Source organism: Arachis hypogaea, chromosome 12, assembly GCF_003086295.3.
Source record: "Arachis hypogaea cultivar Tifrunner chromosome 12, arahy.Tifrunner.gnm2.J5K5, whole genome shotgun sequence".
Lineage (NCBI taxonomy): Eukaryota > Viridiplantae > Streptophyta > Magnoliopsida > Fabales > Fabaceae > Arachis > Arachis hypogaea.
Window position 1 is genome coordinate 114532001 of NC_092047.1, and position 25380 is coordinate 114557380.

General features: G+C 33.6%; 1 protein-coding gene across 3 annotated transcripts; it reads left to right on the plus strand.

Annotated features, from left to right (window-relative positions):
• The first annotated feature begins 3325 nt into the window (after positions 1-3325).
• LOC112728458 (piezo-type mechanosensitive ion channel homolog) lies at positions 3326-24903 on the plus strand. 3 transcript variants are annotated; one of them, XM_025778595.3, is made up of 21 exons: positions 3326-3717; positions 4610-4690; positions 5315-5474; positions 5574-5731; positions 7358-7514; positions 7628-7814; positions 9541-9656; positions 11401-11485; positions 12393-12608; positions 12692-12869; positions 13947-14075; positions 14232-14405; positions 14524-14757; positions 14956-16494; positions 17152-19634; positions 20055-20450; positions 21644-21802; positions 22838-23344; positions 23646-23793; positions 23904-24048; positions 24330-24903. In XM_025778595.3, the coding sequence occupies exons 1-21, from the start codon at positions 3669-3671 to the stop codon at positions 24463-24465; spliced, it is 7437 nt and encodes a 2478-aa protein (XP_025634380.1). In that variant the 5' UTR covers positions 3326-3668; the 3' UTR covers positions 24466-24903. The 3 variants fall into 3 exon arrangements, with proteins under 3 accessions (XP_025634380.1, XP_025634381.1, XP_072065946.1); XM_025778596.3 differs by having other exon boundaries at positions 3407-3717; positions 11354-11485; XM_072209845.1 differs by lacking the exon at positions 11401-11485 and having other exon boundaries at positions 3425-3717.
• The last annotated feature ends 477 nt before the right edge of the window (positions 24904-25380 follow it).

Here is a 25380-nt window from a genome sequence, read left to right on the forward strand (position 1 = left end):
GAGCCTATGACAAGTGTCTCCCAGCGACAGAACGACTTCGCTCGCTCTCCCGCTGCGGGGGCAACTGTTACGGATCCGACCCACGGATCCCGCATACCCGGTTACCCGGGGACGACCCGCTTCAACACGAAGGCCCAACACCGGCCCTTCAAAGCCTCCAACCCAAATATCTCTCTTATCTTAACCAAATAAGATAAGATAAGATATCCACCGTCACCTATAAATAAGAGGACCCAGGTCCCCCCAGGTATTCACCCATTCCACATACTTTCTGCCTCTTAGATCCATTCTGACTTGAGCGTCGGAGTGTCTTTGCAGGTACCCCCCATCGTTCCAGTCAAGCAATCCGGTCCCAGTTTCGCCCGCGGGTTCCCGATCCACCCTTCAAACTGTATCAGAGACTTCTCGTGAGCAAGAAGCGCCAACGTCATCGCTATCTACTGCCCTCCCATACAAACTCTCTTTTTTTAGTGCATCATCCCTTATTCCGTCGCCAATAACTTCTTCGTCCTTCCCAGTATAGCCAACGTCTCTTTTTGCAATGGATCACTGCTTATCCACATAATTAATGGTTAATTTTGGTTATTAAATTTTTTTATTAAAAAAACATATCTTTATTTAATTACGTGATGGAACATATATTTATATGTAAAATATAATATAAATCTATTCAAAGTATTTAAAAGTATAATTAAAATCATGAACATACAAATATAATAATAAAATTTGTACTCCAAACAAATAAACATATTTTTTTATCATACATATATTATTTAAAAAATAAATATATTATTAAAATTAATAACAGAAATTTAAAATGATAAAATTCAACTTTCTTACCGTATTTTTTATAGTATTTTATTTTTTTAATTTTTAATTTATTAGTACTTTATTATTTAATTAATAATTAAACATATTATTTTTATGAAAAATTATTTTTTGTATTATATTAGAGAATAGACTAATATAACAGTTTAAAAAATAAATTGTATAAATATTTAAGAGATATATATGAAATACATACCTAAAATAAATAAAACAGACAAAATAGAAGTACTCTTGAAAAATAGAGAATTATTTTTGTCTGTTTTATTTATTTTAGGCATGTATTTCATATTTATCTCTTAAATATCTATTTATATAATTTACTTTTATTTTAAAAATTTTAATATTATCTATTTTTATTTAAAAATCATTTTTACATTATTTTTTAAACTGTTATATTGGTCTCTTCTTTAAGATAATACAAAAAATAATTTCTCACGAAGATAATTTATTTAATTATTAATTAAATAATAAAGTACGAATAAATTAAAAATTAAAAGAATAAAAATACTATAAAAAATACTTATAAGAAAGTTAGATTTTATCATTTTAAACTTGTGTTATTAATTTTAACAATTTATTTTTTTAAAAATAATTTATGTACGATAAAAAATATGTTTTTTTATTTTAATTATGCTTTTAAATACTCTAAATAGAATTATTATATTATATTTTACATATGAATATATGTTCTATCGTGTAATTAAATAAAGATTTGTTTTAATAAAAAAATTTAATAACCAAACTAAACATTACTTAGGTATGTATTTCATATTTATCTCTTAAATATTTATACAATTTATTTTTTAAACTGTTATATTGGTCTCTTCTCTAATATAATACAAAAAATAAATTTTCATAAAAATAATATGTTTAATTATTAATTAAATAATAAAGTACTAATAAATTAAAATAAAAAAAATAAAAATACTATAAAAAATACAATAAAAAAGTTGAATTTTATCATTTTAAATTTCTGTTATTAATTTTAATAATATATTTATTTTTTAAATAATATATGTATGATAAAAAAATATGTTTATTTGTTCGGAGTACAAATTTTATTATTATATTTGTATGTTCATGATTTTAATTATACTTTTAAATACTTTGAATAGATTTATTATATTATATTTTACATATAAATATATGTTCCATCACGTAATTAAATAAAGATATATTTTTTAATAAAAAATTTAATAACCAAATTAACCATTAATTATGTGGGTAAGAAGTGATCCATGGTAAAAAGAGGCGCTAGCTATACTGGGAAGAGAGGTTGTGTGGGACAGTGGGAGGGCAGTAGATGGCGATGACGTTAACGCTTCTTGTCCCAACTATGTTAAGATAAGGACCAATTATAATGTGACACATAATAAAGGATAACTTACATGTTATTTTAGAGGGGGTTGGGTAGCATTCACCTATATATATATATATATATATATATATATATATATATATATATATATATATAAGGACTAATTTGATTAATTTTTAAAATTTTAGGGATGAAAATGACTTACGTCTGGACTTTCAATGACTGTTTTGATTATAAATAACTTTTTTACATGTCAAGTGGCACGTGGCATGCCACGTGTCACTCACTTGACACCTGACATGCCAAGTATCACCGATCTGACATGTCAACCAATCATCTTCTGAAACGTGGTGTTAGCCCTCCACGTCATCATATGCCACGTGGCACTTAACGTGACACGTCATCATCCAACTGACGGAAGGACTAACGTGACCAATCGTGTATCTTTCGGAACGATTTTGATTATCTTTATTTTTCGAGGACCAAAATGGAGATCGGAGTATCTTTCAGGGATGATTTTGGCTATTTACTCTAATTAAATAATTATATAAAATTTTATTTTATTTTTTATAATAAATATCTTTTTTCTAGTCTTATTTTTTTTCTATAATAAATGTTTTTTTTAAGTTTTATCTTGTATTCAAGAAATAGATTTTGTATTTTTCGTCAAACTCTAAATCATATTATGCATTTACAACAAAATTTATAACGATATAATAAGTGAGGAGTAATGTATTTGTTTTTTTTTTTTTTAATTTCCGTAGCACCAAAATGAAAAGAAAGACCGGTAGGTTAACTAACAAACTAAACGCTTATTGGGAAATATTTGGTGTTCATTTTCCAAAAATTAAAATCCATAAAACGCAAATAATTATTTAATGACTTAATGTCTTAATATATGGGAGCGCCACGAGTTAGATTTTCAAAAGCGATTGGCACCAAAATATAAATACCTAACCAAATGACCATTTTACCCCTTCATCAAACGCGCCACGTGAGCCACCTTAAAATCTTTGGCCACAAGGAACGCAATCACGAAGCCACAAAATTGGAAAACCAACACGATGTCGCATTCACTTTAATACTAAATATTAAAATATAATAATATCAGAAAAAATTAAAAAAATTCAACCATTGGACAAACGCAGCATAAGAACAGGATATATTTAAAAATTAAAATATTTTTTCCATAATTTATTTTATTTTATATTTTATTTATTTTTGTTGATGATGTTAACTTTTGTTATTGGCTTTTACGGATGAAACTGAAACTGAAACTGAAACTGAAACTGAAAGTGTGAAACCACCATTTTCGATTCTCAGGATTTGATAGCAGTTTCAGGAGATTTCTCTCTCTTTCTCAGTTCTCACTCTCTCTCCACTGGAAAGTCCTTTTCTTCTCGATTCAGAGAAAAAAATAAATCGGTTTTAAAGAGAAAGATAGAGGAATCCGAGTCTCCGAGCTGAATCTGTTTTTCGAATCTTCGATGTGATCGCCAGGTTTGTTTCCCTTCCGATTCCGATGGGGAAATTTCTCGCCGGTTTCCTTCTCCCTTCGCTGCTTCTAGCAGGTGATTTTATTTTATTTTATTTTATTTTTTGAATAATTTATTTTTCGATGTAATGCGCAATTCGTGTTTATGAACTCACAGTGAGGTGAGGTGCGAATTAGTTATATTTTTGCAATTCTTTTATGTTTTATGATATGTGCTTAGCTCGTAATGATTAGTTTCCTGTGTCACTGACGGATTTGAGATAAGGTTTTGTTAGTTTCGATGAAATGGAATTCAAAATTTACATTAGATTGCATTTGGAGAATTGTTCCTAGCGGAGCTGATATCCTTAAACAAATTCTTTGAAGTTAGAGACTTATAAGAGAGAGTTATTTGTCATTGGTTTTCGTCTTTCCAAGTGAGTGTGAGTAGAAACTAGGTAGAGTAACTATTATTGAGAATATGCATCTGTATACTGTGTGAATTCTGATACATTACTATCAACTTCTAAAAAGAATAAAGAATGACTTATATGATAAAATGCAAAAGTAGAAGCAGCCAGTTATCTACAACTTCAGAAGTTTTTTTATTGTTTTTTGAAGATGGATTTATTTATATAACATGGTTATTTTAGAAGCTTACTCAAGCATGCTACAGAAGGTTCAGAAATATATAATAACTTCTAAGTCCAGGGAAAAATTTATTGAATTTTATTGCCATAATCGAAGCGAAGCAAATACACCCTTTATTGGTGAGAATCATAAGATTAAGATTGAACATGATTATTAGAGTGGCTAACAGTGGAAGGAAGAATGTTAGATGTGTTTTTGCTCTCGAATTCTGTTGTTTGTTACCCTCTGACACTTATGTTTGCCTTCTAGTTTCTATATAATATATATAGACATGTATGGATGACTGTACTCCATTTTCGAAGTATGTGCTGATTTTTATGTGCTATGTTTTATTGCAGCTGCTCTAATCAACTGGAGTTTGATATCACTTGTTGATTTGATAGCGTTTCTTGTTATTCTGTACAATGTATCGCAATTAGGTAAGTGACTTAGTTCTTTTGTTGGCATTAAACTGCAATTTGCTGTTTCATCACAATGTGCAAATAATGTGCCTGCTCTGGGAATTCTGTATGAAATGGAACTCTTTCTCCTTTTGATTGGGTTAATAATTGCTTAACGTTCGGTTTCAGTTTTTGATGTATAATACAAGTTATGGAGTCCATATACCATTTTTTAGTGGATTTAAGGAGGAACAAAAGAAAATGAAGAATAAGATTTTTTTACTCCGGATGTATGATTGTGACAATCTATTGAGCTGCATCTGTTAAATTGTCGCTAAAACACAAAACTCTGAGAGATTCAAAGTTGCTTCTATTTGATGGAAGAGTTGGTAGATTTGTTTATCAGCTTGGATTTGGAAACTTTTTCCCTATGTATTTGTTTATCATGTTGGATGTTAAAACTTTGTCCTCATGAAAAATATTATTCTATAATCCATGGACATATCAGTTAAGTGCTATGACCATGTGTGCAGCATGTGTCGGTGTTAGACCTTGTATGATACACATGCAATAGGCATGTATGTGATGTTTATACTCTGATTTAGCTCAATATATTCATATTGTCTCAATGTTTGATCACTAGATATGTTGCTTTTTTTGTAGGATTTCATTTCCGTAGGAGGCTTTTGTTGCTGTGGCCAGTTGTTATCTTTTCTGTAGTTGCAATACTTTCTCAAGTGACTTATCTGTTAATATGGGCTGCTGAGCCAGTTTCCTGGAGTATACCTGATGCCTGGTGGGCAAAGCTCATTGGGTTTATGATGTGAGATTGATTTATTTATTTTCTTTTCAATTATTGTATGGTTCATCATTTTCGTTCCCAGATGTACTGATTAGTTCTTTTCCTGATGTACTTTTGCAGAGTTCAGTCTTGGAGATCTCCTTATGCAATTTATTTCTTGGTTATACAACTACTTGCACTTATTGTTGCTTTGATTGATATATACTGGAAAAGGTGTCTTCAGGATACATGGCAAGATTCATCCCGGGGTCATTTGTTATCAATTATTGAACATTTAGGTTTGTAAGTAGTTTGTTTGACCCTCTTGTTTATGTTTTTCTCTTCCTTTTGAATGCTTTTGGTTTAGATACAGGATATAAATAAATGGGAGAGAGAGAGTTTGTGTCCTCTCCGTCCCAGGTTTAGATAAGTACACAAAAACTCAACATATGTCCTCGGGCACATTGTTATGTTCCTATCTGGCTATTTTCAGACCCCCTTGCATTCTTCTTTGAGGGAAGCAAAATTTTCTGTATCATGTTGAATGACATTAATTACTCTGGAGTCTTACATTTTTCACTTTTCAGTAAAATCTCTAAGTAACTCTATATTGCACAAAATTGTCTATATATAATACATATGTTTTTCAACCAAGTTCCTCAACTTGAAGCATTTTGTGGTAAAGTCCCTATACTCTAAGGTTTCCAGAAAATAATGATTATATCCAATATAAGGGCTTAGTCACAAAATTTTCAAATAGGAGGACCTAATTGAAAAATATTTGTACCGTATAGGAACTTGTTTTGAAATATTTAGTCTACAATAAACCTGATTGATAATTTTATACACTAGAGACTCAATGACTAACTTCTAAGCTACAGGTCTTAATTGAAAATTTAGTAAAAAACCTTTACTAAAATAAGCAAAATCGGTATGTCTCATTTTACTTTTATCTAGTTACTTGCTTTAGTGTTTATGTACATTCATTAAGTGAAATTACCGGAGTCTTCATCTACTTCTCTTATATATAAAAGCGATTGGGAGGAGTTTGGTGCCCAACATTCCTTTCCTAAAATAACCTTTACATATATATTCATAAAAAACTTTTGCTATTCCTAAGATTTGAAAATAAGACCATTTATTAAGATGACAAAGTACTTATGCTTTCACATTTGTTATTGTTACACATATTTAATCTTTTGATTTTGGCTCTTGATATAAATATTTTTTGTTTCTTTGAGTGAAAGATTCTTAAATACTGGTAGAATATTGTTGATTTTGTATGATTGTGACAACTAAGTATTAATATTTATATCCATGTATAAAATTAATGTACTGATGAGTTTGTGTAAGTATTAATATTTATATCCATATATAAATTATATCTATTGATGAGTTTGTGTAATGATTATTTGAAGATAGCTTTTTTTTGGGTTTCTTTTGGTTTTCGTCTCTCTCTTTTTCTTAGTTTTCGTTTTGTGTAAAAGCATTCATTACTTGGGAAATGTTACAGGGCTACAAAATTATTTGCTTGAAGCTCTATTATGTACAAGTTAATACTTAATAGTGTCATTTAACTAGTTGTATATTTCAATACAGAATAACATATACAGGCTTAGCTGTTACAGGAATTGGGCATTAGCCTGTTACTATATTCACTGTTTTTAAGCTTTCCTTAGGTTTCTCTATAACTTCTTCATCCTCACCTTCTCTGCAGTGTGTTTATTTGTAATTGTCATTCTGTTTTTTCTGATGCCTGCTGTTTTATGTAAATGATGCAATTCAAACCCCCATTGAAAAAGTATGTTCTTTCAATCAACGGAAGTATCTTTTATTCATTAAAAAAATAAAAGATAAAAACTCCCAATTAAAAGTTTGTTCCCTCTTTTAAATTTGATTTTATTATTTTTATGGTTTAATTGAAGGTTCTCATCTTCGGGTGGCATCATGCTTGCTGTTACCTGCAATTCAGCTAGTTGTTGGAATTAGCCATCCTTCCTGGGACTCCCTACCTTTTTTTATTGGTAGTTGTGTTGGTCTTGTGGATTGGTCTCTAACAAGCAACTTTCTTGGGCTTTTCAGGTGATTTTCACCGATGATGTTTCATGCTCTTACTCATCCCTTTCTTCCTTTTGGGTGTATTATAGTCTCTTTTAGTGTCCTTTGCACTTATGGCTGTGTTCATTGTTCTATAGGTGGTGGAGACCTCTTCATCTGTATGCAGGTGTTGATATTTTTCTGCTTTACATATATCAACTTCCTGTGGAATTTCCAACTGCAATTCATCGGATGGCTGATATAATTGGTCTTTACAAAATTTCTGCAAATTCTGAGTGGACCAAAATTTGTTCTAGCATTTCAATCATACTTTACTACACAATGGTATGTGTCTGTTTTGTAACTTTCAATTCAAATTTCATATGGTATTAGAGTTAATGCAGGTGTAACTGAATGTACAACTGTTAGTAATAAAATGTAACTACTGCTGGATGTAATTCCTATCTTACCTCAGCCGAAGCTTGCATTGCAAGTTTCTCAACCCCTCTATATAGACTTAATGTACAAAACATTCATCAGAAATCACATACACAAAAATAGGTCAGAATTCTCTCTCTTCGCTCCTCTTTCCCCCGCCCTCACTGCCTTTTATATTATTCAAGTGAATAATTAATTACATTATGGGTTTTCACTGCGGGACCACTGTCGTACTTCTTGTGATATATTTTGTTGTTAAATTAGGCTGCGTTTGTTTGTAGAGACAGGACACTGAGACAGGGACACTGAAATACAAAATCGTGTTTGGCAGAGGAGACATAGACAGAGAAAATGTGTCCAGAGACACTGAATTAGTGTATTTTGTGTCCATCCTGACAGGAAGGACACGGAGACACTAATAAGGGACACAACTTATTTTTTATTTTTTCTTTCATTATTCTTGTTAATTTTTTTATAATTATATTTTTTATTGTTATATTTTTCATCTCAAATTTTTTGAATGAAAAAAATGAGAATAAATTGAATTTTCATAATTTGTTCTAGTTTATCACCAAACAGAATACAAGAACACAAAATTTTGTGTCTCTGTCTATCAGTGTCTTGTCCTGTCCTGTTCTTAGAAACAAACGCAGCCTTAGTGAGCCTAACATGTTGAGTGTATCACAGGTTAACAAATAGTTAGCTTTATGATCTATCGTTGAAAGTATGTAGATTGCATTCTAACCAAATACTCCAGATAGTGGCATATATGGCTCATTGCCAAAAATATTTACCTCTTTCTTTCTCCCACAACCTGTAAACCTCATCAAAAGAAATTCTGAAATTAATCCAGTGATGCGGGGGACACCCAAGATTCTCCAAAAGTGCCAAACAAAGAATTCCACAAAGAAATGGCCCTGGGCTAGTGTAAAAACAAATGCGAGACCTGTTTCTGAGTCTCCCCAACACATAACACAGACATTTGGGGCAATGGCCCTTGTAATTGTCATTGGTGTTAATTCTGTTAACCATAATAGTCCAAATAAAGGATTTGGCTTTAGAAGGAGCTTTAGATTTCCAAATGAGTTTATTGAGGAGAAAAGGTGCTACCGTGGAGGATTGAGATAAAGACTGAAAATTTGACTTGCAGGTATACAGACCCATAGAATCAAAAGACCATAATCTTTTGCCAAGGTTAGAGGTAGAGGACAAAGGGGCATTATTAAGTAGACCTAAAAGGTTACCTAACTCAATGGATTCTCTATCATTAAGGTTTCTAAAAAAGTGAAAGTTCCAATAGTAGGAAGATTCCTGTATAGATAGAAATCCCTAATAGGAAAGTTATGCAAAGAGGATAGGCAATAAAGACGAGGAAAAGCCAAGTTAAAAGGAGCATCACCTAAGCAATGATCTTCCCAAAAGAGAAATTGAGAATGATTACCAACCTTTGAAGAAAGCAAAGGTCTGAAAGTAGCGTAACCACTGGAAATAAATTTCCAGGGGACAATATCTGTTTTATGCAAAATTATATGACTGTGAAATGTTTTTCCCTTTTTTAGCTATTTGTTCAATTTTTTAGTTTGATTTTGCTGTGTCTGACACTGTTTTGTCTTATTCTTTTTCTGTGATACAGCTGTCTTTCATTAGATCTGATTTGGAGGAGATGGATTTTATTGTTTCCAGATCAGATTGTAGCCTGACTGAACAACTTCTTCCCTCCAAGCATTCGTTCTTCATTCGTGAATCAAGGTAATCAAGTGAAATTCCTATGATTTATTTTGCTTTAGTTATATCTTTCAAGAACACATTTAAATATTTCTTTATCAGTGATCAGTATATGATCTGTATGAAGAAAAAACTTGTTACCCGATTCACTTGATTGAGAATCAGCCAGAATCCATGGAACTATATTATATAAATTGTCCTTTCAAATCAGTTTTAAATTCTAGTTGATCTACCTAGAGGTCTTTGTAACCGCTGCCTCAGCGCCTCTAGATACCATGTAAGTTGATATCTCATTTGAAAGACTACTCAAGATGCAGATATGTTTTGGTAAATCTCCTCATTACCTGTTGATTTGAATTGTCATTCAGAAAGAAACTTTTGGCATGGTAGGCTATAACATAAATTGACCTATCATGACAAGGATCTTCATGCTTGAAAGTAGACTGGGTTAACTAAAAAATGATGGCAAGCTTAATGCATATGAACCATATGTTTCAACTTGAGACAGAGTGCTGGGAATATTCAACAAACACTCTCAATTTAGGATGACTTTTCCTAAGATTGTGATATAGGAAATATCTCATGATCATTATTGTTGTCTGTTTAATAGTAGTTGTTAAAATGTACAGGCTATTTCAAATATATATTTTTTCGTGCTAGTTTAATGAAAGATTCATAGTCACAGAGGGTTTCTGTCTTCCTCTCTTTGGTTTCTTGTTACAAATTCAACAGGTAGTTCTATTACGTTGATTTCCTCATTTTCCTTTCTTTTAATAGTTAGCTTTCCCCTTCGTCTTAATGAATTGTTTCTTGTTATAAAAGCTAACTATGATGTCTATCAACTCAAAATAATCTAGAGTTCTACATTCAATTTCAGTGAACAATCTTCCATTTTCAGTTACCGGAAAACATTTCAAATATGCCTTGCCTTGCTTTCTTCATTGAATGACTTTGCTCATGTGTTTAGTTAGTTGCAGGCACTATGGTAATGGTGTTCAGCAACATATTTCTCATTTAATCACTCTAAACTATTGGCATCCCTATTGTATGAATCTGTTTTGTATTTTGCATACATTACGTAATAATTATGCATGGCAATGTAGGCTCAGATTTAGGCCACAAAGACCCACAAACATTTAACCACTACAATAACAAACTTTCATATACAAGCACGTACGTTCTATCATGTGAAACCATGTGCAAAATCTTTTGAGCTTGAATATTTGTTTTAGGTAAGGAGAAGATATTCAATCAGCCAAATCCCAACATGAGATTGGTCAAGGTAGTAGGTACCTAGGTTCCTTAACCACACCTCAGGTTCAAGCCCAAAGAATGATTAAAATTCTCATTGGTTACCTCGCTCCTTTTTTTCTGGACATCAGTTGGGTTGGGCCAGGTTGGTTGGGTTCCTTGTAGTAGCATCATGATGCTGATGGTTGAATTTGGACAAAAAACAGATGAGAAGTAAATATATGCCTAGTATAGTGAAACATATTCTTCAAGAATTTGTCTATTTTTTAAGCATTCTATATCAGTAGCATTTGTCCGATTTTTCAGTTGATTAGAAATTTGTTAAGAGCTTTTTTCTTTGAGATTATGTTTCAAACTGCGGTCGAAAGAAAGTAATTGCTTGTTTTAATCATTTATCTCTTTCCTTGAATATTTTAAGTCTTTTGCTTCAATTTTGTTACAAGATTTATTTGTTTATTTATTTTATCAAGGAATATTGAATGTGGCCTTCTGCTGAGTCCTTTAATCAAATATGCAGTTCTGGTGTGAAGCACACAAATGTTTTACTCAGAGGAGGTGTTTTCCGGACTTTTAGCATCAACTTTTTCACGTATGGTTTCCCGGTATATATTCCTTAAAACGTATTATAATCCATTTAATGTTATTAACAATGATCTTAGAGTCATTACTGTAGTTTCTACCATTGATATTTATTAACTTCTGCAGAGTATGAAAGTTCACTTGAGCAAATTCATTTAGTCTCTCTCTCTCTCTCTCTCTCTCTCTCTCTCTCTCTCTCTCGTGTGTGTGGATAATTACATTCTAAAATTTTGAACTTCTAGAAAATATTTGCAAATTTTGGAGCAGCTGACTACATTAATTGGTTAATTAAGTCAATCTGTGGTTTATTGTACGACTGACGACTCTTTGCTGTCATTTGATCTTTGAAGTTAACTCCACATAGTTGGAAAAAGGCTTGGCTGCTTTTGTTGCAGTAACTAACTGTAGTAGTATGCTTATGGCTTATCCACCTAACCACCCATTGGACACTGTTCGCTATTAGTACAAGTGATTTTTCCTAAGTAGGCGTAATGTTTAGAAGTCGTGAATGGCAATTATGCTGTTCATTTTTTTTTTATATGGGTTCAAGAATGGAAATTCTTTTTATTCTGTTTTTTGTTTGTTTCTTGTTTGTTTGTTTGCTTTTCTTTTTTTTCTTTTAACTTTGGGGCAACTCTACTAATGGGACTTTCATATTAGGTTCTCTATCATGAAATTAAACTTTACAAAATAAAATGATTTCTTTCATAATTATATAATTTCAATCCAAACAGAAAATCTCATAGTAGTTGTGCTAATGGAGACCAACGTCTTCCATGAATGTGCTTTACTGTGCACATAACCTTTTTCTAGTTATCCCTGTGATGCATTTGCAGCTACTTGTTTCTGGTGTCATAAGCATATGCACTAAATCGTGATTTAGTAATGATTTGATTATCAGTTCCCTAAATCATATATAATTTTTTTCAGGTCTCCTTGTTTGCTCTTTCCTTTTGGAGCTTTCATTTTGCAAGCTTATGTGCATTCGGGCTACTTGCTTACGTGGGCTACATTGTCTATGCCTTCCCTTCTTTATTCCGTTTGCACCGCTTGAATGGGCTGCTGCTTGTCTTTATTCTCTTCTGGGCTGTTAGCACCTACGTATTCAATGTGGCATTTACATTTTTGAATTGGAAACTTGGACGGGTAATTAAAAATACTGGATGACAATTCTCATCGAAGTTGATCCTACATTTGAATTATTTATGATATTTTATACTCGTTTGCAGGACATGAAAATCTGGGAGATGGTGGGTCTGTGGCACTATCCGATACCTGGTTTCTTTTTGCTTGCCCAATTTTGTCTAGGAATTTTGGTTGCGTTGGGTAATCTTGTGAACAATTCTGTATTCCTCTGCTTGTCTGATGAGGATGGGCAATCGTCAAATGAGCAGTGCTCAGTAGAAGGTATTAAGTTACAATGTTTTCATACATGTGACTTGTATATGCTAATGCTGCTGAGTATCTACGTGTATACTCAAGCATGTTCTTTTGTTCCAAGCTGTTCATTTTATGTGTCAATATTATATAATTTTTCCAACTTATAATTTTCTTGTTAACTTTCTCCTAGCTCCTATGTACCATTATATATTTTTATTTTATATAATTTCACACCGTTTCTAGTATGGGAAGAGAATATACAAATCCCTCGAACTTATATCTTTATGCAAAGTACTACTTTGACTTCCTAATTGTTCCTTTAACTTATATCTTAATGGATCCATCAATTTGCTAATTACTAATGGTAAGATATTTTCCATTCATTAATATAAAATATTAATTTGTAATATTATTCATCAGATTGTATAAAATTAGTAGTAATAATAATAACAATAATAATAATAATAATAATTGTATGTTATAATTTATTTTGGTTTTCAATTTTAGTAATTTTTATTATCAATTTAGCTATATGAGAAGCATTTAAGACTTGAACAGTAAATAAATTGATCAATAGTTTAAGTTTGAAGTAAAATGATATTACCATTTTCATCCCTGCAAAAATCATACTTTTTTTTTTGTTTTAGTCCTTGTAAATTTTTTTGGTTTTGTTTCACTCAGTCTTTGCCATTAGTTTGTCTCCATTAAATACTGACGTGGCAGATGAAACATGTTAGCATTTAACAAAGACAAACTAATAGTAGGGACCAGGTAAAACATGTTAGCATATTAACAAAGACAAACTAATGGCAGGGACCAAAATGACATTTTAAACTTTTTTGGACCAAAACTCCAAGAATGAAAATAAAAAATAAAATTACAGAGACCAAAACCAAAATTCATGAATATGGGGACAAAAAACCTTATTTAACTCAATCTTATTTTTGTGATCAGTCTAGAAGAAAAACCACCTTAATTGTTTTGTGATTACTTGATCCTGATTCTTTTCTGTTTTAGGTGATTTATTTTGTCAAAAATTTTGGCTGAATACGTTATATTTACTTTCTATTTGTTGCTTTCATATTAATCCTTCTTAATCCACAGAGAAGGGAGAGACTAAGGTTTTGATTGTGGCAACAATAGCATGGGGACTTCGCAAGTGCTCTCGGGCTATCATGCTAACATTGATCTTTCTTATTGCCATAAAGCCTGGTTTCATCCATGCTGTATATAGTATGTTTTAACAAACCCTTACATGTCTGTTTTACATGCAAATAGTCCATTTCAATGATTTACCTTGATTCTTGTACACCATTAATTTAATTCTGGTCTATCAAAGAGTTTCTTTTGCTAGTTTGTTGATTAGCTTCTATTCTGTCTGTTCCTCAGTGATATTCTTCCTGATATATCTTTTGAGCCACAACGTCAGCCGAAAGCTACGACAAGCTCTGATTCTTCTGTGCGAGATTCATTTTGCACTGTTGTACGCTCTTCAAATTAATTTGATCTCTAATGCTTTGGAGAAAAAAGGTTCTGTAAGCATGGAAGTTGTAATGCAATTAGGTATTGATGGAATTTGTTGGTTTATACTTCTTAATATTATAACAATAGCATGTGTCACTTGCAGCATATTAAGCAATACGGAAGGGGAGATTCACTGTCTTTCAAAAATTTGTTGCAGGTCTCGTTGGAGAAGATAGTGACTGGGATTTCTTGGAAGTAGCTTTGCTTGGTTGCTTCTGTTCAGTCCATAACCATGGTTTTGACATGTTATTTTCATTCTCAGCAATCATACAGCATACCCCTAGTGCCCCTATTGGATTTGGCATCTTGAAAGCTGGTCTTAACAAATCTGTTTTATTGTCTATATATTCATCCTCCTCTGTGAGACAAAGTGATGACAGTTTCTCTTATGGTACCTTTCAAAAGTGCTCTTATTTATCTGGAATGACATTATTTTCTATACATAGTGAATAGCACTGTTATATGTAAGATAAATATATGATTATATTCCTAACAATTTGTAGGGAACAATGCTATATTGCTGTAACTCCTTTTGGCAGCTATTGTTTCACTGATTGTCATCCATATTTCATCCTGTTCATTTTTACAGAAAGAAGAATTGCATCATACCTCAGTGCAATTGGGCAGAAGTTCCTCTCTATATACCGATCTTGTGGCACCTATATTGCTTTCTTGACTATTCTTCTCACAGTATATATGGAGAAGCCCAATTACATAGCATTTGGTTACATATTCCTTCTTCTGCTGTGGATTACTGGAAGACAACTTGTTGAGAGAACAAAAAGGCCGCTTTGGCTTCCATTGAAAGTGTATGCAATTTCGGTGTTTATCTTCATATATAGCTTGAGCAGCTTCACAAGTCTAGAGATGTGGTTATCCAAGTTGATTGATCTCTATTTTTATCTTGGATTTGACCCAAAAGCGTCATCTTTTGAAAATGTTTGGGAGTCTCTGGCAGTCTTGATTGTTATGCAACTTTATAGCTATGAGAGGAGACAAAGCAAGCTGCACAAACAGGCTTACATGGATCAGTTGGAGCCAGGGAAAGTTGGGTTTATCAGGCGATTTCTTATTTGGCACAGCCAAAAAATCTTATTTATTGCCCTGTTTTATGCATCTTTATCCCCAATTAGTGCATTTGGTTTCTTGTATCTGCTTGGATGTGTTATCTGCTCCATTTTACCAAAGACGTCTAGTATCCCATCCAAATCATTCTTAGTATACACAGGGTTTCTGGTGACTGCTGAATATCTTTTTCAAATGTGGGGTAAGCAAGCTGAAATGTTTCCTGGACAGAAGTACTCTGATATATCTCTCTTTCTGGGATTGTGTGTATTCCAGCCAGGCTTTTGGGGTCGAGAATCTGGATTGAGAGGAAAAGTACTAGTTATTGTGGCTTGTACCCTTCAATACAATGTCTTTCGGTGGTTGGAAAGAATGCCAAATACAGTCTTGAATAGAGGACACTGGGAAGAACCTTGTCCTTTGTTTGTCTCCTCGGAAGATTCATTTCAGCATATTGATACATGTAATGAGGCAAGTAAAACGTCATGCAATTCACATCATCCAACTGAGATTCAAGAAGGGGATTCTAGCAAGACACTAAGAATTATAACCGCTGGTCATTCCCAAATACCTGATACTCCAAGTTCTAAAACAAGAGGTTCTGACAGCAATAGAAGAAAGTATTTTGGATTTATCTGGGGAAGTAGCAGGGAGAGTCACAAGTGGAACAAGAAGCGGATTGTTGCTTTGAGAAAGGAGCGGTTTGAGACCCAGATAGCAGTCTTAAGAATATATTTGAAATTTTGGGTGGAGAATATGTCTAATCTATTTGGTCTTGAGATAAACATGATAGCATTACTTCTTGCAAGCTTTGCCTTGTTGAATGCAATATCCATGCTGTATATTGCACTGTTAGCTGCTTGTATTCTTCTGAATCGGCATATTATACGCAAAATCTGGCCTGTATTTGTCTTCCTGTTTGCATCTGTTCTCATCCTTGAATATTTTGTCATCTGGAAGGATAGTTTACCTTTTAGTTCGCATGTTCCAAGCGGGGTTCATTGTCATGACTGTTGGAAAGCTTCAACTCGACATTTCGATTATTGCGAAAAGTGTTGGCTAGGTACTTCTCTCCTCCTTCTCTGAATTGCATCTTTTTGGAAGATTTCATGGTAATGCCTTTATATTTGGTTCTATTGGTGAAAGTATTTAGTGTAAAGAGGTTTCCTTTTTAGCCTGAACATTTGGTTCATTATTTCTTTATCATTCAGACAAGTGGATAGTCCTATTTAAAAGTAATAATAATAAAAAATGTTAATGAAAAACTAAATCATTAAAATTTAGTATAAAAACGAATTGTATAATTTAGTGTTAGTTAATTTATTTATCATGTCTACAATAGTTATCTGTTAAATGTTAGATGAAGGGTATAATTGAGCAAAAGTAATTATGACAACAGTAGATGCTATTCTATCCCTTTGTTAGTAGTAGATAAGTGGAGAAGCTAACTTTCAATGTTAATGGAAGGGCACAATTGGCCAAAAGTTATTCTTACCAAGGTAGTTATTCTATCCTACCGTCATTATTAGTAGAGATATTTGAATTATACGGTGTTTTCTTCCTAAATGTAGTATGTCTCTGGTACAACTCAACTAGTGACATCTGTTTGCAAAATTTGAGCTTTCCACTGGTGTATTTAAATATGATGCATTATTTAAATATTATTTTGTGCATTGAAGCCTTCAATAAACTGTTCATTTCATTGGTGTTTCTATTGAAGGACTTGTTGTTGATGATCCCCGCATGCTGATCAGCTACTTTGCAGTCTTCATGCTGGCTGGCTTCAAGCTTCGGGCTGATCGCCTTGGTAACTTTTCAGGATCATCAACATATCGTCAGATTATGTTTCAACGTAGAAACACATTCATTTGGAGAGATCTCTCTTTTGAAACCAAGAGCATGTGGACCTTTGTCGACTATTTGAGGCTTTACTGCTATTGCCATTTGTTGGATCTTGTGCTTATTTTAATATTGATTACTGGTACACTCGAGTATGACATTTTGCATCTTGGTTATCTTGCATTTGCTTTGGTATTCTTTCGCATGAGACTTGAAATATTGAAGAAGAAGAACCAAATCTTCAAGTTCTTGCGCATTTATAACTTTGCTGTTATTATTCTCTCTCTTGCTTATCAGTCCCCTTTTGTTGGTGGACCAAGTTCTGGGAAGTGTGAGAAGAATTACATTTATGAGATGATTGGCTTTTATAAATATGATTATGGGTTTCGGATTACTGCTAGATCTGCAATCGTAGAGATTATCATATTTTTGCTTGTAGCACTTCAGTCATACATGTTTTCCTCTAAAGAGTTTGATTATGTATGTCGATACCTGGAAGCAGAGCAAATTGGTGCTATTGTGCATGAACAGGAGAAAAAGGCGGCATGGAAAACTGCACAGTTACAACAAATTCGTGAAAGTGAGGTCAAAAAGCGACAGCGTAATATGCAGGTTGAGAAGATGAAAGCTGAAATGCTCAACCTACAAGTACAACTCCATAGTTTGAACACGTCAGCCAATTGTATTGATGGATTTTCTCACAGTGGTGAGGGTCTAAGAAGGAGGCGGAGCAATTCTATTATTTCAACCCATGACATTAGAATCCCTGACAAAGAAGAACAGTTTCCTGAGAGACTCGATCATGCAATGAGAGAGGATTCTGTTCTCCCAACTGAACTTGAATCATCATCTACTTCCATGAATGTGGAAACTTCATTCACAGAGGAGTACATGAAGCATTCAGTGGATTCTCCTGTGTGTGAAATTACTGAAATAGATATTGACAACAATTCTAGTGATTCGGACAAAAAGGGGAAGGGGCAAGCAAAAGAACACCCATTGAGATCTGCTGTGCAACTAATAGGTGATGGTGTTTCCCAGGTACAGTCCATTGGAAATCAGGCAGTTAATAACTTGGTGAGCTTTCTGAATATATCTCACGAAGATTCTGATTCAAATGGGCACACAAATGTTGAGGATCAGATATATGACGAGATGGAGAGCCAGAAAAGCCGTGATATGTATGTGGATCGATCTTCATCTGCACTATCTGATAGGAGTTCAGAAGCTGCAAGTCTGCAGTTAGGAAGGATCTTTCGTTATATATGGTACCAGATGCGCTCCAATAATGATATAGTGTGTTACTGTTGTTTTGTTCTTGTGTTCTTATGGAACTTCAGTTTGCTATCGATGGTGTATCTCGGGGCTCTTTACTTGTATGCATTATGTGTAAATACAGGTCCAAGTTACATCTTCTGGGTTATCATTTTGATATATACAGAAATTTACATCTTACTCCAGTATCTGTACCAAATTATAATTCACCACTGTGGGATGAGTATTGATCCTGTCCTGTTACGAGAATTAGGTTTCCCAACACACAAAATTATGTCTTCCTTTGTTGTCAGTTCATTACCTCTCTTTCTTGTCTATATTTTTACCCTCATCCAAAGCTCCATAACACCTAAAGATGGTGAATGGATGTCATCTATAAACTTCAGGTTTAAGGGGAAAGATCTCCATCGAAAAGATGATCCTGCTCGATATAACTGGCAAGAGAAGGTAGGAGATCTACTGAATCAGATGGCTAATATGGTTAAAATGATAATCAGAAGCTTCTTTAGATACTGGAAGTCACTCACACAAGGAGCAGAATCTCCTCCTTATTTTGTCCAGGTGTCTATGGATGTCAACTTCTGGCCAGAGGATGGGATTCAACCAGCAAGGATCGAATCTGGAATTAATCAGTTGCTCAGAGTTGTCCATAAGGATAAGTGTATGGAAAAGAACCCAAACCTTTGCCCTTTTGCTAGTAGGGTTAATGTTCAAAGCATTGAAAGAAGTCAAGAGAATCCCAATGTTGCCTTGGTTGTTTTAGAGGTTGTCTATTCCTCTCCTGTAACTAATTGTTCGTCAGCAGAATATAACTTTTCTTTAACTCCAGCCGATGATGTAGCGAAGGAAATCCTGAAAGCTAAGCGTGCAGGTTTTGTGGAAGAAGTGGGATTCCCTTATCATATACTCTCAGTTATTGGTGGAGGCAAGAGAGAAATTGATCTGTATGCATACATATTTTGTGCAGATCTGATTGTATTCTTTCTTGTTGCTATCTTCTACCAGTCTGTCATAAAAAATAAAAGTGAGTTCCTTGAAGTGTATCAGCTTGAAGACCAGTTTCCGAAAGAATTTGTCTTCATTTTAATGGTATATCTTTAATTTGTTTTTTGATTTCATCCTTCTTTTATTTTAACTTGCCTGGAAAAATTTAGTTAGAGTTATATTACTAAACTAAAAATGGGGTCAGCCATAACCTAAATTATTTGACCCGAATATTGAGTCAACAAAGCAGGCCAAGTATGATAACATTTATGTAGTTCTCTAATAATTTATGCTCTGTAAAAGTGTCCTGGACCTTTGAAATAGTTCAGTTTATTATTCCTTTCTTGTTAAATGGAATGGAATTTTAGATTCATTTTTTCCCCTTGAATGACTAAGTTCTTCAATGGCATGTTTATGAAACATTTTTATATATACGTGAGAATGGTCAGATGATTTATTTGTTATTTTGTTGCTAGAGTTACCATGTCATATATTCTTCTTATAAGAGTTTCTTCTTCTATTCAGGCTATCTTCTTCTTGATTGTGGTTGATCGAATAATATACCTCTGCTCATTTGCCACGGGCAAAGTGATTTTCTATATTTTCAACCTCGTGCTCTTCACATATTCAGTTACGGAATATGATTGGCAGTTAGACCCATCCCAGAAACATGCTGCTCAGTTTGCTCTCCGTGCTATTTTTTCAGCAAAAGCACTTTCTCTAGCACTTCAGGCTGTACAAATTCGTTATGGCATTCCTCACCAAAGCACATTGTATCGTCAATTTTTGACTAGTGAAGTTTCACGGATCAATTACTTAGGATATAGGCTTTACCGTGCATTGCCATTCCTTTATGAATTACGATGTGTACTTGATTGGTCATGCACAACCACATCCCTCACCATGTATGACTGGCTGAAGGTAAGATCTGTAAATATTCATTTGTAAATCAGGTATCTTCATATGCTGAAATTGCATTGTATTTCAGAATGAAAATGCACTAGGGAATTATCTGTATATTTCTTGCTTTACTTCTTGACTGCAGGAAAGCTGTTTTAATACATAGGCAGTCTACAACTTCTGAGTGCTGACATTTTAATCGTCATGTTCCTTTTGGAGATTGAATTTCAGCTTTATTTTTTGTTGTTTTTTGCCTCCTCTATTATGTCCCTGCTCCTCTAATTTTAATTGATTTTGTGGTGTTGTGTGCTTCAATATTTCTGCCCTTGACAAATTTTGCATAACGTCATTTATTTTTCTGCCCCAAATAGCTGTCAGGAAAATAAACACTCACTTAATGATATCAATAAAAATTAATTTAAGTTCATATTGAATGAAATTCTTTTGCTACACATCATTCAGTTTAAAAATGAATGCTACTTGAAAAAGTTATGATGATTCCACTGGTAAAAGATAGTCTGAAGGTGTTGAGTCCCACACTAACTAGGTATTTGTCTTCATATGCCCCATAATCTTGAGATGATATTAGAGACTCATAATTTCTGGGAAACCCACAAATGTCTTTTCCTTTGCACTTCATATAGCAAAATCTAATCCTAGGCACGAGAGGGTGTGGTAAGTTACATCAACTAAGCATATGACCTAGACAATCTTTATAGTCACTTGGGTAGTCCTTCTTAAGCTAGTCTTTGGGAAGGAGTTAATCCCACGTTTGACAGTTGTAAGTTATAGAAGCAGTATTTGGTAATTATGGTATGCACATTTCATTTGATAGTATCAAATACAATTTGTTGATTATGGTATGTACATTTCATTTGGTAGTATCAAATACAATGTAGAAGGTTTCTGCTGTTGCTGAATTCATTAAATTGTTTCTGAAAGAGCAAAATGGAAAACTATGACGTTGCATTATGAATTTTAAAACCATGTCATTGATAAGACCTTTTTCTTTTTTTCATTTCAGCCTTTGCATGTCCTTTATAGATCATAGCCATCTGTTAAATCTCATAAACGGTGGTAGCAACACTGTTAGTTTATCTTATATCTTAAATTCATTTGGAAAATAATATTTTTCAAGTTGTGATGTTTTCTGATTATAAATTCCACTTGGTTCAGAAATTAACCTATGCATCCTTTTCCCCTCTCTGTGATAGCTGGAGGACATAAATGCAAGTTTGTACCTTGTCAAATGCGATTCAGTGTTGAATAGAGCTACACACAAGCAAGGGGAGAAGCAAACGAAAATGACCAAATGCTGCAATGGGATATGCTTGTTCTTTGTATTAATTTGTGTTATATGGGCTCCAATGCTGGTAAGTAGACAACTGAAGCCTTTGATTTCCTAATTTATTAATAGTAGCGGTATCTTTTTCATTCAGATAACTTAATTTTCAGACACATCAGTTTTATGCATTTGCTAGTGTTTGCATATATATGACCCTCAGTTTAATGAGTAAAAAGGTGGTCTTATTCTTATTACTGCTTAAATAGAGTTTAATTAAATTTTGGGTTTTGTGTGCTCTTATTAACGTTTTAAAGATGATAAGTTTCAACTTCTCAAAACTAAGGGGAGCTTTGGAGAAAGGGTTAAGTTGTCTCCATGTGATTTTAATGTCACAGGTTCGAGTCGTGGAATTAGCCACTGATGCTTGTTTTCAGTTAGTCTGCCTACATTTCCGTGACCCTACATAACACAAGATGCTTGTGTACTAAACTGCTTTTCTTCTTCAACTTCTCAATACACTAAATACATTGAAAACTTTAAAATAAATAAAATCTATAATATATACTTTTCCCATGAAAATTTATCATTTTAGTACATCTTAACAAGTGTCTCTAGGGTACTTGATAGCAAAATCAATGTCTTATTATCTTCTCTTTTTTGGGGGTTTTTTTGGTTTTTTTTGGGGGGAGGGGGGTACCTGACCCTATATACATGTCACAAGGTAAGAATAAGTACACACATAATTTCAAAGACATAATTAATAATGGCAATCATAGCTACACCTACACATCCCAACGTCACACATTCATTGCATGCATAATTTCTAAGGGTAACATTCCAGTGAGTACGTTTTGATGTTCCCCATAGTAGTTGGCCTTTATATTACAAGACTGCAGGTTGGACGATTGATCTTATTAACTTGATTTTACTTCTGGAATTGGATGATGTGATTGTCATATCATTTAAGAACCTAAGTCTGCATTATCATTTTACTGAAGTTCAATGTAGAGTTTGTGCATTTTATCAAGTATGCTTACTCATGCATATACTTGATCCTTGGATCACGATAGCATGTAACAATTCATTGATGTTTGTTTATGTTGTTTGTTTCTTTTGCTTACAGATGTATAGCAGTGGTAACCCGACAAACATTGCCAACCCAATTAAAGATGCCAGCTTTAAGGTTGATATCAAGACAGTTAGTGGAAGGTTGAGTTTGTATGAAACTACTCTGTGTGAAAGAATCGAGTGGAATAAACTCGATTCTGATGCCAATCTTGATCCTCATGGCTATTTGGACACATATAATAAGAATGATATCCAATTGATATGCTGTCAAGCTGATGCTAGTACATTGTGGCTTGTCCCAAGTGTTGTTCAGACAAGATTGATTCAGTCCCTTGATTGGTATGATGACATGGAAATTTTTTTTACCTGGATACTTTCAAGAGACAGGCCTAAAGGGAAAGAAGTGGTGAAGTATGAAAAAGCTGTTGATCCTCAGTATCTTCCAAGTCAATCTGATGTTCAAAAGGTTCTGAATGGCTCTATGACCAGCTTTAGGGTTTATAAATTTTATCCGAGATATTTCCGTGTTACTGGTTCTGGTGACGTTAGAAATTTGGATGAGGTAACTTGTCTTCAGCTTTTTCTCTTTTCCTCTGCTATTGAGACTTTTTTATTTGTTTGAAAGTAATACTCTAATAGCGTATCGGCATTTCCTATGTGACTGGTAGAAGCTGATTATCTTCTATATTTATTGCTGTAATCTTCCCTCTAACAAAGCAACCTTTGCTTTTAATATACAATTTAGTTCTAAAATCATAGGGAGGAGACATGGCATTCATTTCTCCGATTATTATGATATATTTTGTACCTTTTGCCTCATATGCTCCTAAATTATTATTAAAAAATTGAATTCAATTTTTCAGGATAGCACTGTCAGTGCTGATCTTGTTTTACATCGTGAGCAATTTGAGTGGTGGGCCTTCCAAGATATTCAGCCATCAAATTTGAGTGGATTTTGTGGAGGCCACACAGGACCTGTAGCAATCGTAGTATCCGAGGAGACGCCACCACGTAAGTTGGCCGGGGAATTTGTTTAAAATATAAGTACATGTCATATTTCACTGTTTTATCTATAATATGCTATTATAATATTTCTTAAGAGTATCTTAATACTTCTACAGAGGGTATTCTTGGTGATACACTCAGCAAGTTCAGTATATGGGGGCTCTACATAACCTTTGTTCTAGCTGTTGGACGTTTTATCAGACTCCAGTGCTCTGACTTAAGGATGAGAATTCCCTTTGAAAACCTACCTTCGTGTGACAGGTACTGCAGATTTATTTCATGAAGATGTAAATCTACAAAGTTCTTCCTCCATTCTCATGAGAATTTGTTGATAACCTTCTAGACAAGATTTGCACCTTGTGTAATTGTATCAACGAGTACTATAGAGTGAAAGAGTGTATCATTGGCACGTTATTATTCGTCAATTTCACCACAACTGAAGTCACTTAACATGCATCATTCTCCTAGGGGATCATTAAAATCCTCTTCAAGAAGCTTCTTGTGATAACTTACATTATTGTTGTTCCATGATTCTGATGTAGGTTGATAGCCATCTGCGAGGACATATATGCTGCAAGAGCGGAGGGTGAGCTTGGAGTCGAAGAGCTCCTTTACTGGACACTGGTGAAGATATATCGGTCACCACACATGCTGTTAGAGTACACCAAACCCGATTAGACAAGGTTGAACACTACCTTCTGGTTACTAACAACTAACAAGGGGAATTGATGTTCACACATCTGGTTTGACTGCCACGCATATTGAAAGAGGTGCCACCAACGTTTTGTTGGTCAGAACTCGGAGTAGGACACGTGTCAAAGCTCTCGGGATAAAGATTAACCGCAGTGTTACCAGACTTCTGTTGCCGCAGGCATTATCTGGTTTTGGAGCATTTTAACAGATTGGTGAGGAGCAGGCGTTGTGATTTGAGATTTGAGAATGTATTTATACACGACATTGATCTTCATTATTTTTAGGGAGGATACAATGTACAATGCAGCAGTCAAGGTTAGTTAGAGTCTTAGAGAGGAAAATATATTTGTTTTCCAAGAACAATGTCTTCATTCTCCGGATCTCTCCTTTTCTTCAATCACAAAACAGTATGATTATCGAGAATTGATTAATCATTTAACTAACAGCGTGACTAATTTACAAAATCGAGATAAAACTACAAAGAACCTGGGAGAAATTTATCAGGTTAATGTGGGTGAAGTTAACTATTGTTGGAGCCATGTGATCGTCCAATTTTATTTTGTGGTTGTTTAACCGTTTCCATTTTGGTCTCTATTCTAATTAAACTGTTTAATTGTTTACTGAATTATGAAATTTGCTTTTTATTTTATAATAAATAAATATTAAATAGTTGACGTGAATGGATACTAGTTCTTCAATAATCGAAGCTCTCAATTATTAACCACTTCCCATCTTGTGTAACCTTAGAGTGCCCATGTTCTAATGCCATGCTAACACTTTATTTTTTTCAAAAATATTCCTAACATTTCATTTTGTTCAATTTTGTAATGTAACCTTCTACACTTGTGTATTACTCTCCCTTAAGCTAGCTCTCAAAGTAGAATCAGAACCAAAACATGT